Genomic DNA, 17,614 nt, shown 5'->3' with positions numbered 1-17,614 from the left:
GTTTTTGTGTGTGTTTTATTTTATTTATTTATTTATGTTCTTTTTTCTTTTCCTTTATTGATTAAGGTATTGCATATGTGTCCTTATCCTATAAGTTGAAAACAGAATCATCATTTATCATCTCTTTATCCTCTTGGTAGCTGTTTGTTTAGTTTTGGTAACCTGCTTTTGTGCTTTTCCTTCTTGCTTCTTGAAGCATAGTAGATGTGTTAGGATGCTTTGCTAATTTTTTTAATGAAGGCTCTTTTGTAGGTCAAATATCGTTTTTTAAGTCGTTTAGTCCCCCTCTGGGCTTTTGGTTTCTTTTCTGTTAAATGACAAAATTGAGCTAAATGATCTGTCATATATCTTTTATTTTTATATATTTTTATTGATTTCAAAGAGGAAGGGAGAGGGAGATAGAGATAGAAACATCAATGATGAGAGAGAATCATTGATTGGCTGGCTGTGTCCTGCATGCCCCCCACTGGAGATCGAGTCCACAACCCCCGGGCTTATGCCTTTGACTGGAATTGAACTTGGGACCCTTCAGTCTGCAGGCCAATGCTCTATCTACTGAACCAAATCAGCTAGGGCTGTCATATATCTTTTACTGTGCAAATTCTATGATTTTAAGAACTTATGGTGACTTTTGAACAATTAGTAAAAATCCAATGGAAAGTAGAACAATTTTATTATATCAAAGGAATATATTAAAATTGGTATTTCCCCAAATAGTTTATTTTTGTTGACAGTTTTTATGTTTTCTCCATATATAAACAGAAGTAAACATAGGTATGGTTAGTTCCTTTCAGTGGTAAAAACTTTGTTTCTAAGTATTCCTGTGGTTTGTAGTATTACCATTTTAATTTTCTTTATGCATTGATGAGAAGGGAGATAAGTTCATGTACATGAAATTTGTTTGCACATGAAGAGAGAAGACCACTAAAAGCCAGGTGAAAATTTGAGTATAGAACAGAAACATACCTGTCTTCTGCAGTTAGAGAATTCTGTAGTCGTAAAGGGAGTTTTTGTATGCTTCACCCGAACACATCTTCGTGAGGCCCATGTTTGGAGGCTGCACGTGCATATATTGATTAAGATTGCCAAAAAGCCATTTTTCCTCATCTCACATGTTTTGATTGTGTAATCATATAAGCTTACCTATTAAATGACAATTAGTTATAATTTGGCTAAATTAATGTTGCTTTGTAAAATGTTTGTCATTGCCATGTTTGCTTCTTGTCTTTTTTGTATAATGTGGAAATGACAATGATGATAGCTAGCACTTATTGAGTGCTTGATACATTTGGTTTAAATTTATTATTGTTTTCATATCTTTAATAACTTCTCAAAGGAAATGATGTTTTAGTAATGGTATTTTATCAAGAACAATTCTAGATGCCCAGGAGAAAAGTTAATTCATTACATACAGTGATTTGCTAAGAACATTAGGGATTAATTCTCTGGGTTGAAAAAGGGTGACTGGATAGCTAAGAGGACAGCGATGACAGGGAGGATTTTTAGAGCTTTTGAACTGTGAACTTTCTGCATGTATTATCATTAGTACTAAGTTACTAATACTAAATTAAATCATTAGTAATAAATCAGAGTGGTATATTAGCTTTAAAACTTTTCATTTGGAATCCTGATATATGTTTGGAAAGAGAAAAGTATTGCCTCTATTAAGTATTATTTCAAATAACAGCAATAAATATTCTGGATTGCAGAAGCAAATTGGACTGCAGTGATACTTATATAAAACTGAAATGGGAACTAAATCTGGCATGCAATAGCAAAATTGGGGGCTATATCTATTTAACTAGAGAATGTCCTTAGTTTGGTAAAAGGGTTAGAAATGCAATCTTCTTTGGAGACTGATTAAAAATAATAGATAAAATAAAGAATGATGTGCTCAGTGAGCTGCAATTCAAATAGAGGAAATTTAATGGGAAATGATTACATTAGTAGCAGATGGACTTGCTTCCTGAATTGTAATCTTACTGGAAATCCTAGAACCACTTAAATTTGTTTTTCAGATTTAGAGTGTGATAGAAAGATAGATGAAGAGATTTATTTGGTGTGTTATTGTGATTCTTACTGTGTCTTTTGGATATTTCATTTTTTACTAGGCTATTTTTATGATTCCCACAAATCCACCACCAACATTCAGGAAGCCAGAACTCTGGTCTGATGATTTCACCGATTTTGTTAAAAAGTGCCTAGTGAAGAATCCTGAGCAGAGAGCTACTGCAACACAGCTTTTACAGGTCAGTGCTTATGCCACCACGGGAGGAATGTTTTCTTTATATCTTTTAGCTTCTGACACTAAGTAAGATTGCCTTGAGTTTTCTTAACTGATTTCTAAAGACATAAACCTCCCAGGAAATGTGGATTGATACACATCCATCCTCACACCTCCATCACCGTCTCCATTCTTCTCTGTGTTCTGTGTCTCATTTTCTTCTCTTCTTTTTCAAGTTAGTGCTCTTTTCCCTTTTTTTCTCTTTGTTGTTGTTATTATTTTCAACTATTTACCCCTAAAGTTGCTTTAAAACAAAACTTCCGCAGGATTCTCCTTTCAGAACCCTATCTCCTCCATCATTAGTTTCTTATATTTTTCCCCTGATGTTTTCTTTGACCCAGCATTTCTTCTTTGACCTGCTCTACTTTAAGATATGTAAATACAAGATCCCTGAACTCTTTGAAAAGATCACTTGTAAATATTGGTTACAAGGTTACCTAAATGAAGAGTTTCAGTATCTCTGCTACAAATAGACTGTATTTAGAGTGTCAGGTCGTATTTTTTTTTTTAATTTGCCTTGAAATTCAGTGCAAATAGAAATAATGTAATACTTTCAATAAGTATTTGTGAGTCTTCATTTTCCCCAACAGAATTGGCTCAGACCTCTAAGCTATTAATAAATGTGTCTCACATTAACAAAACTTGATATTAGGAAAATAATTCTTTTTATTAAATCACAAAAGGATTCAAAGCATGATTCTTATAAAAAGCAATTTTTCTAAAGTACTGTTTAAACAAAAGTATTTGTTGAGGGGTATAAGAAATAGACTCTTAAATACAGTATAATGTTTATTGCTATGAAAATTAAACTTAGTACTCATTCTCCATTTAAGGCAATTTAGCATTGTCTACCTAAAGTAAAATATTAAATATTCTTTGACCCAGTAATTACACTTGTAGAAATTTACTTTATAGAAAAATTTAACCATGTGTGAAATAACATGTGTAAAAATATTCATAGAACATTATAATGGCAAAAGATTGGAAACAATATAAAAAAACTTTCAACAAATTGGAAACAATTTAAGCTCCATTGAGAGCAAAATACACACAGGCATACATACATGTATGTATATGTGCATATGCCAGTGGTTATGGTGGAGTGGCTCTGAAAAAATAAGCAAGAAACTGGCCTCCAGAGAAGGTAACTGTGGCTGAGAAGCAGGAGTGGAATCGAAACTTAACTTTTTTGTTGAGTGCTGTTTTTGAGCCTTTTGAGTTTTTTGTTATGTGCAAATAGTACCTTTCAAAAATTAATTAACTGAAACATTTATTTTGAAATATTGTCATATATCCAAGGAATTTTTGTGCCCATAAATCAAAGACCTATTAGTATTATTATCATGTTGAGTATCTAAATTATTAAACTCAAGGAAAGCTAGAAAGGAGAAAAATGCACACAGGAAAGTGAGTCAGATAGCATAAAATATGATGGTGGAGGTAAATTAAAATATATCTGATAGCTGATTTTTGGATAGTTTAACCAGTATTTCTTTCTAGTCTTTCTCCCATAACCTTTTCTAATCTTTCTAAGAAAATCTGTTGTTTTTAACTTAGAGTTTTTAGGATTAAAAAGCATTTAAGAAATATTCTAGTATAATTCCCTAATTTTGTAGATGAGGATACTGAAGCACAGAAAGGTTAAATGACACTGAAGATCACTGATTAAATCATTATTCCAGTTTTATTCCATTTGTCCACTAATCCCAATTTTCATCCTTTCTCTACTCTGCTTTCTGCCCAACAAACTTCTGACTTAAGTTTTTTTTACATAGGATAATTATCTTTAGTCTTCTCATTAGAGTCTAATTAGACTCATTACAGTCTTATTTTGCTGGACTCCAGGATACCATTCTGTTTCTTAAAGGAGTTTTGCAGGTCTCATGTTCTATGAGTTAAATTATATTTAACTCTCAGAAGACAGTCTTACTATTAAGTTTTATGGACACATGGTTATGATTTACAGGTACAGATTACACCATATTGATTTGTAGACCCTGGTAAATAAACAATTTTTAAAAGAAATTCATGCTAATTTTTTAAAAATATATTTTTATTTATTTCAGAGAGGAAGGGGGAGAGGGGGAGAGAGATAGGAACATCAATGATGAGAGAGAATCATTGATCGGCTGCTTCTGCATACCCCACACTGGGGATCGAGCCCACAACCTGGGCATATGGCCTGACCAGGAATCAAAACTTTACCTTCTGGTTCATAGGTCAATGCTCTACCACTGAGCCACGGTGGCCGGGCTCATGCTAAATTTTTTATAGTGGTTTATTCTTTTCAAGATCTTTTCATTGTCTTCATTTTCAGAAGTTTAATTATGATGTGTCTTAGTATAGATTTCTTTTGTTTGGGATTTGTTCTGTTTCTTGAATCTATAGGTTTATCCATCTTGCCAATTTGGGGAAGTCTTCAGCCATTATTTTTCAAACACCTTTTCAGCCCTACTGTCTTTCTCTTTTCTTTCTGTGACTTTATTGATGCTAATGTTAGATCTTTGGTTTTAGTTGTACAGGTCCATGAGCTTCTGTTCATTTTTGTTCCAGTCTGGTTGCTCTCTATTGTTAATATTGTGTATTTTCTACTGGATTCCAGTTCACTGATTCTTTCATCTGTCCTCATTCTGCTATTAAGCCCATCTATCAAATTTTTAATTGTGGTAATTTTGTAGTTCTAAAATTTTCACTTATTTTTTATATTTTCTCTTTCTTTGCTCAGATGTTCTAATTTTTTATTTGCTTACAAGCATGTTTGTAGTTGCTTATTGAAACATTTTATGATGATTGCTTTAAAATCCTGGTCAGGTAATTCTGACATCTGTGTCATCTTAATGTTGGTGTCTATTTTCTTTTCCCATTTGAGATTTTCTTGCTTCTCTGTATGGTGAGTAATTTTCGTTTGAAACACAAAATTTCAGCATTGTATTATGAGACTCTGGATCTTATTTAAATTTTCTGATATAACAGGCATCCTCTGACTAAGCTTTAGTGGGGGAAAGGGATGACACCTAATTTCTGACACGGGTGGGAGTTCAGGCTCCCCATCCAGGTGGCCACTACTGGCACTGCGGGGCCTCATTATAGCTGGGTGGTGATGAAAGGTCTGACTCCACAGGGCCTCCTCTGAGTCCACTCTAGCTGGAGGGTGCGGAGTTTCTTTGTTACTCTCTGGTAGGCATGTAAGTCACACATAATCTCAACCGGCATTCCCCACCACTGGAGGGCAGGGTGAGAGGCATGTTTTATCTGACACCATCGGAGTAGGATTGAATACCCTCCAGAGGGTGGAAGTATAGGTTCCGCACTCAGCCTTTGCTGGTGGAGTTGGGGCCAGTGTTTTCTCTGTGATGTTTGGCTGGAGGAGGATGGCTATTGTCTAGAAGTTTTGTCTTGTTAGCTGTCCCTTTCCTGATCTTTTGGCTCAAGAGAGCAGGCCTCTGTAGGAGCTTCTTTAGTTTGTGTCCCTTAGTGGTCTGGGTTGCTGGCTTTTCCAGTACCCAGTCTAGGATAAAAGAGATAAAGAGAAAACCCATGGAACTCACAGCTATGTCTTTCCTCAAGTCCCACAGTCCCTAGCCAGTTTGCTGCCTTCTCCCCATTTTTTCAGAGTCTTCCTATGTTTGTTTTAGATACAGTATCCAGGGTTTTAGTTGCACTTTCATGGAGAGGTATAGGGAATTGCCTTTAATTCTGCCTTTTTTATTATGTTATTCTTGATATCTATTTTTGTTTGACTAAAATTTCATTGTCTGTCTTTGACTTTTAACCCAAGTTTTTTTCAGTACGCCTCTTGAGGAAACATGAGTTGGATTTATTTAAGTATATGTCTCATGTAGAAAGCTTGCAGTTGAATTTATTTTATTAACTCAGTGTCTTTTAGAAACTAAAATACTACTTAATAAATAGAAATTCAACCCGTTTATTTACATTAGTATATGCAAATAACATTTTAATCACAATTGGCAAGTTTTATTTTTGCCAAATTGTTTTCTCTGGTGTTTCTTGTTGTCCTTTTTTTATGTTGCCTTGCATTTTTTTATTTCACCACCTGTTACTTTAAAATATTATTTAAGAATCTGCAGTATGTCCGATAAAACTTCTCTTCTGACTATCGAGAATGCTCAATAATATGGCCTTGTTCTTCAACTTTATTAGCCAGTTCCTATTTGTTGGTCAAAACAACATTGGTAGTGGTTATGTAGAAAAAACACAAATGAGTGCAAATGAACTCAGACATATCCAGGATTCAAGACTAAGAACGTTAAACACTATAGACTAATGGTAGCAAGCACTGGATAGTCAGTTCACAATTAACTGCACGAAAGTAAAAGTTTGCATAGACTAGATGAACCATGTATGTGCTTTGGCATTTCTTAAAGGTAAAACTGTGGCTTGGAGGTGAAAAGATAAGGTATAATACAATTTGAGGTTTTTGTACTCTTTAAAAGAGATACAATTCTATTGTTTCCCAGTTTTTGCAGTGTTGGTCTTCTTCTACTGTTAATATATGTAGTAACTAAATCTTTCTGAAGAGTACTTTCATCAGATTTACTTTTCTCCATTGTGGCGTCTATTTTTTTAACCCAGGTTCTTAATAATTCACACCTTTATTATTACAGTTTCTCCTCACTCTATTTTTTTTTTAAGCCTCAATGAGGACATGTTTCTATTGATTTTACAGAGTGAGAAAGGGAGGGGGAGGAGCAGGGGGAGGGGGAGGGAGAGGGAAACATGAGTTTGGTTTATTTAAGTAAATAAATTCCTCTCTCCCTCCCCTCCCCCTCCCCCTCTTGACACTACAACCAGCTGAGCCACACCATCTAGAGCTCTCCTCACTCTATTTTGTTTCTACATTCTACTGCAGGATTATGCTATTAAAGACATTCTTTTCCTTATATTATTCTCTTGTTTATATAATTAAAATGGCTCTCAAACATAATTCAAGCATCTCATCCTAAGCATGTATGCTTCTTGCCCCACTGTTGCTTGTATCTAAATTCACATAACACCATTTCTCTAAATAATGTTTCTGTCTTGACAAGGCAGATCATCCTACTGTGTTCTAACATGCACTCCCTATCTGGGTGTGTTTGTGCATATTGTTCATATTTTCCTCCTCCCTAAAATGATCTGTTTCTTTTGAATGAGGCATCTGAGATTGCCTACCTACTCATCTCTTAATTGTATAGGCTGTGCTAAACCATCATAAATGTAACTTGTATGTCATGTTTTAATTTTTTTGTATGTGTTTGTGTTTTATTCCTTATTCTAGATAAGTTTCTTAAGGGCAAAGAACATATCTTCAGGTCTGTGTGTGTGTGTGTGTGTGTGTGACCTTCCATCAGTGTTTTGCAAAAATTTTCAGTGTAGGGCTGGAGTTCCTTCCTTGTTGTTCCACCATTCTCTAGGGCACTATCTTAGTCTGCTCTCCAGCTTGGCAAAAAGAGGAGAAGTCATGGAAGAGTGCACACAGTGTTTTAAGGCCCGGGTCAGGAAGTGGAGCACAACACCAAGACTTCCATTGCATTTTGTTCCATTTGTTCCATTCCATTCCATTCCATTGACAGAACTCAGTCTCCTAGCCACAGCCAGCTGAGTAGGGGACTAAGAAAGGTAGGATCTAGCTGGGCTACCAGACACAACTCTATTTTGGTGGAACCAGGAGTCTACCACAGCTGTGTTAATGGAACTTACGTTATCTGGTGATGAGTCTATAACTGTTAATAAAATAATTTATTGGTTCTTTGCTATTGATACTATTATTTCTGTAATCTGGTCAATTCCTAACTCATACTTTCCTCAAATGATATATGTTCACCATTTTAAAGCCTCTTCCAAATATCTGTAATTTCTTCTTTAGCACTAAAATTGTTTCATCTTTGAGAATATTTTTGTTTTCTTTATTAAAATAACTCAGCTTTTACCTGGGTCTGTTTACTGACAGAATGAAAATTACGTTTTGAAGCTGTATTGCCTCCAAATAAGGTCATCTTTCCCAATGATACTTTTAGTCGTACCCTCTACTTCTCTCACTCTTCCCTCTCAATAAAAAATCATCATAAATCCAGGTCTGTTCTGGTGGTTTCTGTTCTGTTTACCAGATTTGTAACAGACACAGATATTTTTGTTAAATTAGGGTAGAATAAAAAAAAAGAAATGAAAAGTTTTTTTCTGAAAAAATTTTATTGCCATTTTTTTTCTCCATTGGAAATGATTACATTTTCAAGACCTAATAAAATAGGAAATATGTAAAAGAAGTAAGAAAATAGTTGTCTTCTTTTGACTACTGAGTCTGGCTGTCAGCTTGTTAAGGTTAATTAAAATCTGTAACTAATACATAATTTTATTTTTATATGTAATGTAATCACCAATCCTTTTTAAAAATTTTATCTTTTTTCCAACTTACTCTAAAATTCCTTTGGATAATTATATCTATAGGGTAGCTTTCATTAATGTAGTTTTATTAACAGGATTGCATTTTTGTGTTTGTGCTTTAATGATTTTTAAAAACAAACCGAAAAGCAAAATCTTTATTTCTAAAGCAGCTCACATATTATCTATTTTTAAAAATTTTTTGTTAATCCTGACCCAAGGATATTTTTTCCATTCATTTTGAGAGAGAGTGGAAGGGAAGAGGATGGGGCGGGGAGAGAGAGAGGGAGAGAGGAAGGGAGAGAGAGGGAGGGAGAAGGAAGGAGAGAGGGAGAGAGAGAGAGAGAGAGAGAGAGAGAGAGAGAGAGAGACAGAGACAGAGACAGAGACAGAGACACATCGATCACTTGCCTCCCACATGCACCCCAACCGGGGTGTGGGATCAAACCTGCAACCCAGGAAAAGCCCTTGACTGGAAATCTAAACTGCAACCCTTTGGCATGCAGGCTGGTGCTCTAACCATTGCACTACACCGGTCAGGGCAATATTCTCTATTCTTTTTAAAATATATATATTTTTATTGATTTCAGAGAGGAAGGAAGAGGGAAGAGAGATAGAAACATCAATGATGAGAGAGAATCATTGACTGGCTGCCTCCTGCATGCCCCCCCCCCCCCCCCCACCCTACTGGGGATGGGACCCTTCAGTCCTCAGGCTGATGCTCTATCCACTGAGCCAAACCCCCCCATCAATGATGAGAGAGGATCATTGATTGGCTGCCTCCTGCATGCCCCCTCCCACCCTACTGGGGATGGGACCCTTCAGTCCTCAGGCTAATGCTCTATCCACTGAGCCAAACCAGCTAGGGCAATATTCTCTATTCTTAACCTATACATTTAATTCTGTATGAAAGAACAATCATTGAAGATCCTAGTTTGCATTTATTTACATGTTGTTTTAACATTTTTTAGATATAATTCAGATAAATCTTTAAAAATTATACCTTTGAATCTTACTTCTCTAGCATCCTTTTATCAAGAATGCAAAGCCTGTATCGATTTTAAGAGACCTGATTGCAGAAGCTATGGAGATCAAAGCTAAAAGACATGAAGAACAGCAGCGAGAATTGGAAGAGGAGGAAGAAAATTCGGTTCGTAATTACCCTCAAAATAATGATTTTTTTTATTCTGAGTCATTTTTCTATAATTTTTTTCTTTATATCAATAGCAATTACTATTTCATTATACAAATGAGGTACTCTTCATTAAATCTCAAAATATAGTTTGCATTAAATATTTGTTATCTTTTTCTGATATCTTAAGAATTAGTGGTTAGTGGCATATAAGGTCTGCACAGTATCTAGGAGTGCCACACTAGAAGATCGGTCACTCGAGAAAGCAGGAGGGACATTTAAGGATCTAGTTTCTTCCATTTACAGTGCATTTTAAAAACAAAACTGGAGAGGAAGCACGATTATAATTAGGATTTTTACTTTTGTTTTCATATTCCTTTATTAATACTTTATGCTCACTTTTCAGTCAAGTATTTATTTGTACTTTTAAAAGTAAACAACGTTATCTTAGCAGTTATACAATTTCTGATAAGGTTATGCTCTCAGTCAAGTCTAGTCATCGTCCTGCTGTGTTTGTACTCAACTGTCTTTTCTTACCTCTGCGAGCTTCTTACGAGTGCCGGGCTGGTGAACAGCCTTTAACTAGCTGTTCACAATGGACAGGTGATTATTTTTTGCTTTGCTCTTATCTTTCAATACTTAATTATAGGTTGGTTTCTATTTTTGATGGATAGGGAATCATTGACTGTGCCAGAATTCATCAGTTTTTACTAGTTTTTAAGACCTTGCTGTAGTCACTTTGTTACTTTCTGCTACTTTGGTGATATATTTTTTCACTATTTTCCTCTCCTTCACTGAGCTCCAGCTATGTTAATGTTATTTCAGATTTCTTTTTAACATGCCAAGGACCTTTCCTTACTTAGGGCCTTTACATGTCCTGTGCTTGAAACACTTCTTCCCAAGAACTCATTGAGTGACTAGGTTCTTCCCATATTTTAGGCCTCAGCTTTAATATCATATATTCCAAACTTAGCAGCTTAATATAACACACATTTATTATTTCATTGTATTTGTGAATTATTATTTCAGGTGTGGCTTGGTTGTATTTTTCTGGCTCGGTGTCTCATGAGATTGTAGTCTAAATGGTGTTGGAGTTGCAGACATCTTAAGGCTTGACGAGGACTGGAGTTCCAAGTTAGCTCAGGCATGTGACTGTTGGCAGGCTGCCTCAGTTCCTTGCCATGTGGGAATCTCCACAGGCTACTTGAGAGTCTCCAGCGTGGCAACTGGCTTCTCTCAGAGTGAGTGATCAAGAGAGAGAACAAGGACGAAATCTCAGTGCCTTTTATGACATAGACTCAGGAGTTGCACACTGACACTTCTACCACAGTCTGTTTGTTAAAAGAAGTTATTAGTCATGGAAAACAGTGGTGTAGAGAGCACTAAGAATTGGTGCCTTAGTAGAAGGAACCATTAACTTGGCAGAAACTGACAAGTGAATTTTTTTAAAACACTGCACTCTAATAAAACAAAACAAAACAGTAACTTAATGAAGAAAGAGGCTGCTCAATTTTGGTAAGAAAGTGCTGTGGCATTTTTGCTTATGTGCCTGCCATCCCCTGTTTACTAGCTCAGCAGCAGCGATGGGAACAGTAGTGGAGGTTAGTGGCAGGGAGAAGAACTTTGTTCTAAAAATAAAATAATACTTTGTGCATTTTGGATGATCTGGAAGCTCCCTCAGACCTACAGAGGCTTGCCCTTGTTATTGTCCCTTTGAGTTGGAGCAGCTTCCTGGGAAGTCTGTCAAAACTTCTAAATCTTCTAGCACTGATAAACAAGTTTGACAGAGTTGCAGGGTCCAAGATCAACACACACACTTACGTTTTTATATACCAGTAGTGAACAATGCATAAAGGAAATTAAGAAAACAATTTTATTTGCAATAGCATCCAAAAGAATGAAATACCTAAGAGTAAATTTAGCTAAGGAGATGAAAGACTTGTACAATGAAAAGTACAAAACATTGCTGAAAGAAATTAAAGAATACTTAAATCAGTGAAGGATATCCCATGTTCATGGATTGGAAGACTTAATATTGTTAAGATGGCAGTATTCCCAGAGCAACTCACAGAATCATCCAATCCCTATAAAATCCAGTGGTCTTTTTTTTCAAAATGGAAAGTCAATCTTCTAATTCATAGGAAACAAGTGGCCCCAAATAGCTAAAACAAAAACAAATATGCAGGACTCACAGATTTTCAAAATCAGCAAGTCCTGGTTCATTTTTTGTTGAATTTTCCTTTCTTAAGCTTTTCCTTCTCTCTTCTCCATTTTATTATAAGCAGCAAGAAGAAAATAGACAGCACCTGAAACACTCTGCCTCTAAATCTACTTAGTTAGAGGAATCAGTTTATTAGATACATTTTTTTGTTGTTGTTTTGTTTTTTACTTTCCCTATCATCTTCCTGGTTAATACAACAGTGTTCTCAATTTTCTGCTTCCACATAACAAAAATATCCTTTCTTTCAGCTTCCCAACACCTTAAAAGCCATCAGGCATCTAACAGTTTTTTCTTGGCTCTTCAGGTTGTTTTCTAACATTCTTTTCTTTCTTTTTAAATCTTTATAGTTTAGAAGTATTACATATGCCCTCTTGATTCCCCCATTGACCCCTCTAGCCCGCCCCTGCCCCCAACCCTAGGCCTTCACCACACTATTGTCTGTGTCCATGGGTTATGCATATATGCATACAAGCTTGTTTGTTGATACCCACCCACCCATTCCCTACTTGCCCTCTGAGATTCAACTGTCTATTCCATGCTTCTGAGTCTCTGGATCTATTTTGTTTATCAGTTTATTTTGTTCATTAAATTCTACATGAGTGAGATCATATGATACTTGTATTTCTCTGCTTATTTCGCTTAGCATAATACTCTCCAGGTCCCTCCATGCTGTAAAAGATCCTTCTTTTTTATAGCTGCATAGTATTCCATGGTGTAAATGTATCACAGCTTTTTTAGCCACTCATCTACTGATGGGCACTTGGACTGTTTCAAAGTGCTTCCAGCTTCTGCCAATTGCCGTGTTCCAAAGTCATCCCAGTGTTTTAGGTCTGTGTTCCTTGAACCTGTTCATATTTAAGGTGAGGGGAATTAGGTTTCTTCTTTTGAGGGGAGGACTTCAAAATACTGGGGGCAAATTTAAAAGTCACATCAGGTTTTTATAATTTTTTTCTTTTAAATAAGCATTTATTCTCAGAAACCAAGCTAGTGTTTCTTGGTAAAACTGTTATGTTCTTTTTGTTGTTTTCAATTGAAATAGTAAGAAGAAAAAAATAAAAGTCTTGGTAGAGTCACTCCTTAGCAATATTTACATGCTTTACTTTAGATTATGTTCTCAGGCAATAGCTTCCATCTTGAGATCATTTTGTCATTTGTTGCCCTGAATATGAAATAAACACACACACACAACACACAATGGTGATCAGACTTGAACTAATTTATATTCAAAATTCCTTTTTAAGTTTTTAAAACAAATTTTAAATGGCCAAATGTGTTTGGAAGAATAGGTGGAGATTTTTATAAAACTATTTTAAGCCTACTAAAAGTATATTTGAAGAAATAAAAATTTATTTTATTCTCATTCCTTTACTTCTTGAAATTAGATTAGTAAGGAATATTTATATTTGAGATAGAAGTATTGATTGCAAATTGAAATTCTTTAAAAAGGAATTGATTACTTGTTTTCTCTAATTTCCCCCTTATTAAATCATAATTCTAAAAAAAAATCCCTACTCAGTATTTACGTAGTCACAGCCATGTAAACACACAATATATTGTGATTGTATATTCTTTTTGTGATTTCTAGAGCTACTAATTTTCTCAGCTTTTTTATTGTTATTTGTAAATTTTTCTATGTACCTATTATTAATTTGTTCTCAAAGGCTACATTCCCACATTCTCTGCAGGAGCTGTAAACTCCCCTTTCAAACACAGAACATTTGTTAATGTTATACTTTCTCCTTGATTCGTTCTTTAGCCTCTATCCTCCTCTAATCTGAACTGATTGCTTTCTAGTCTTGAACAGCTGTCATCCCAATACTTCCCTTCAACATTATCCTAGGTATTCCTTTTTCTTCTCTTGTGTAATGGATCCCCTGTTTCCTGGATCATGTCTTTCTCATTTTACTTCCTTACGTTGATGAACTATTTCTCCCAGGAGCTTCCCAACATGAGCAGTTTCTTTTTAAGGCCTTATATTTCTGACTGTGTCTCAGTTCTACCTTTACTGTTGATTGAGTATAAAATTCTGGTTACCAGAGGAGAGGAGGGTTGGAGGACTGGGTGAAAAAGCTGAAGAGGTTAAGAAATACTAGTTGGTAGTTACAAAATAGTCATGGGGATGTATAGTACAGCATAGGGGATATAGTCAGCAATATTGTGATGACTATGTATGGTTCCAGGTGGGTACTGGAAATATTAGAGGGAACACTTTGTAAAGTATGTGATTGTCTAACCATGATGCTGTACACCTGACGCCAGTATATAATAACACTGAAAGTAGACTAATTGGAAAATAAAATAATATTAAGAAAAAAATTCTGGGTATAAAGTTCTGCATTAATGTTCCCTTAACATTTTGAAGGCCTAGGTCTATTTTCTAACTTAGCAGTATTGGTGATGACAAGACAGATGATATTCTGATGCCTAATCCTTTTGATATTGTATGGAAGTTTTTTAGATCTTCACTTTCTCCCTGTACTTAAAATTTTCATGATGATGTGCCTTGGCAGAGATCTTTTTCCATTCATTGTGTGGAGTGTCTTTGGGCAATTTCAATTTGGAAATACCCTTTAGTTCTGTGCAATTTTATTTTTGCTATTGATTAATAATTTTTCTCTCTCAGGGACTCCTTTTATTTGATTGTTGGACCTCTTAGATTTATCTTTCAATGATCTTTTTTTTTTTTTTTTTCTTGGAGGTCTTCTCAAGGTTATCTTCTAACCTTTCTATTTTTTTATATCAATTATTTACTTTCTAAAACCTCCTGCTCTTCCTCATTGTTATCATTACCACTTCGAGTTTTGTTTTGCTCCCTTCCTCCTCCCTGTTTCCTTTGTGTTTGTTTTGATTTCTGACTACTCACTTGATGGGTTTTCTTTAAATATCTCGTGATTCTAGCTGAGAGAAGCACTAAAGTTGCCTACTGGAAACTGTTAAAGAAAAGAGCTATTTAACTTGAGAACCTTACTGTACATGATATTAGGATTCACTGTTTTGGAGCCTGAATTTATTTCTTCTCGTGACTTCTCTCCTAAGCTATGCTTTGGGGTTTTTGTTTTTGGTCTTCTGAGTTAGCTACTACTTACATATTTATCTGCTTTCTAGCTTCCAAATTTTTCAGCATTTCTGTTTGCTGTTGTCTTCTCCCCCATGCTTTTTGTCTTTATGAGTTTATCCAGTTTCTCTGCCTTTATTGTAATTTGAGAGTGTTTGGGGAGGGAAAACCATAAACCAATGTGTTCAATCTTTCATTTGTCATTTGGAAATGGAAACTCATGCTATTTGTCATTTCTTGGGTGTTCTAAATTATAATTTTAAATATTGAATTTTTAATGTGATGATACTTAATATATCTTTATAAATAAATTTATAAAACTCGTCATATTATAATGATTATGAAATTCTTGAGTACTCATAAATTAGCACAATTCACAAAAAACTATAGTCTGTTTAATTCTGGATAATTTATAAATCAAAGTGATCTAAGAAGGGAAGGGAAAACTTATAAAAGATAACATTACAGAAAATCAAGGCAATTTAAGGCAAGTCAGACCAAATTAGTAGTGTAAGAATAGAAGTAAATGGGTATTTCTCTTTTTGTGATCCACTGTGTCTTTTATAAAATAATTTTCTTTAGGTGGTGGAACAAAGGTACAGTCTTGGACCCTCTACCATATGAGAACAGGTGTGGAATTATGAGCCATTATCTGATTGATTCTCTGCTTGCCTTGACATCTGTATCTTTGAAGTCAGGATTGTTGCTTTGCAATCTCTCCTTATTTTCATTTGTAATTCATCTTGGTTATGTTTGGCCCATGAAACTTAGTTGGTTTTTTGGAGGGGGAATTTGCTCCAATTTGGGTTTCATTTGGTTAAATCTGGTAGATAGTGGTACTGGAGACTGGCTATCCTTTAGGCTCTGACAAAATTTGGGTGGATATTTTGATATCTTACTTGTTTTCACTGAGATTTATTCCCATTCTTTTCTTCCTCCTTTTTTTTTTAATGTATGTTTATTGATTTCAGAGAGGAGGGGAGAGGGAGAGAGAGAGAGCTAGCAGCATCAATGATGAGAGAGAATCATTAATTGGCTGCCTCCTGCATACCCCACACTGGGGATTGAGCCCCCCAAGCTGGACATGTGCCCTGACCAAGAATCGAACCACGACCCTCCAATTCATAGGTCGAAGCTCAACCACTGAGCCATGCTTTTCCTCCTTTTTGATTATTTCGAAGATGAATGATCTTTTCAGCATCATGCAAGATCTGTGGTACCAAGTTTTACTTCCACGTTTTTTTTAGTCCAGAGGATCTGTATTCTTTGACAGCCTTTATAGCAACTATCGTTGGTCTTGACCCCTGGGTTGGTCCTTGTCCATTGACTGGGCTGACTTGTGAACCTCACTGTAAAAGATGTTAGGATTCACTGCTTTGGAGCCTGAATTTGCTTGCCAGTTACAGAGCCAGTTTGTCACTGGACTACTGAAAAAGTTGAAATAATGTAGATTAATTTTTTTCCTGATTTCCAAAGTCTAGATCTGTAAAATTCACCATATTGAGTTGCTGCATTTTAAGAGATTTATATTTGATATTCAATATTAACTCTTGAGCCCATTGTAGGTCCTGCCTTTTCCATTTTGAGTGAGTGTAATTTTAAGAGAATTTGTGGGTTACACCAATATCAACTTATAATTTTTCCAAATTTAATTTAATTCCACACAGTTCAGCTTATTAAAGTTGGAGAAAAATGTGTGGCCTAAAATTAAATTGACATTTCCATCAACTCTCAATGTGACTTTTGAAAAGGAAATACTTGACGATAACCCTTTCAAGATATGTTGTTTTTAAAAAGTGTATGCTATACACCTGTGTCCTGGGTAACTATTATAAACAAACCTCTTAAATATTTTTTTATTCAAGAAAAGTTCAGGACATGATTGGAAATAGTGCCTTATGAATTTGATTTTTATACCTATTACAGGAAAAGCTTGTCTGGTGAGAATACATCTTGACAAACTAACATGTTTTGATAGGTGCTGAGGTAATTGTATAGACTTTTAAAATTAAACAAATTGCAAACAGAGATTTCTGCAGCAGGTTAATCTTAGTATCAAGGTTTTTGTGTTAGTTTAAGCATTGCTAAACATGACAAAGGTCTTCTTTCTTTTGGCATTTCTGAGCATGTGATATAAATTTTGTGCTGAGATGGGTCAACTGTATTACATAGTAAGAAATAATTTGTTTCCTGGGTATTAGTGGAAGAAATTCCCTCCTTTTTAGTGTGAGTCGATGGAGTAACACAACTATATTTGTTCATATTTACTGTAAATGCCCAAGTTGCCTATAGAAAGTCCACTTTTTAAAGAGTGTCTACTAACAGAATTGATCTTTCTACTCAATACAACTTTTTAAAGTACAATTTTGTTGTTGCCAAGGAGCATCATAGTGGGGTATAAAGCAAATCTGTGTGACTTCTTTCTGCAATATAGAACTTTTTTTTACAAAATTAAATCTTTATTGTTGAAAGTATTATATATGTCCTCTTCCCCGCCCCCCCCCATTGATCCCTTCTAGCCTGCCCTCCTAGCCTGTCCCCACC

General features: G+C 35.2%; 1 protein-coding gene across 5 annotated transcripts in view; it reads left to right on the top strand.

The window, feature by feature from the left end:
* STK3 (serine/threonine kinase 3) overlaps positions 1-17,614 on the top strand; it is a 228,832-nt gene that overhangs the window by 120,996 nt on the left and 90,222 nt on the right. For 4 of the 5 annotated variants that reach the window (XM_054708206.1, XM_008148510.3, XM_028156032.2 and 1 more), the window contains 2 exons: positions 2,112-2,249; positions 9,687-9,812. In XM_054708206.1, the coding sequence (XP_054564181.1) occupies positions 2,112-2,249; positions 9,687-9,812 (264 nt within the window). The remainder of the gene's footprint in view (positions 1-2,111; positions 2,250-9,686; positions 9,813-17,614) is intronic. The other variant, XM_054708205.1, reaches the window with a different exon arrangement.

This window comes from Eptesicus fuscus, chromosome 19 (assembly GCF_027574615.1).
Source record: "Eptesicus fuscus isolate TK198812 chromosome 19, DD_ASM_mEF_20220401, whole genome shotgun sequence".
Classification (NCBI taxonomy): domain Eukaryota; kingdom Metazoa; phylum Chordata; class Mammalia; order Chiroptera; family Vespertilionidae; genus Eptesicus; species Eptesicus fuscus.
This window is presented reverse-complemented; position numbering and strand designations above follow the sequence as displayed.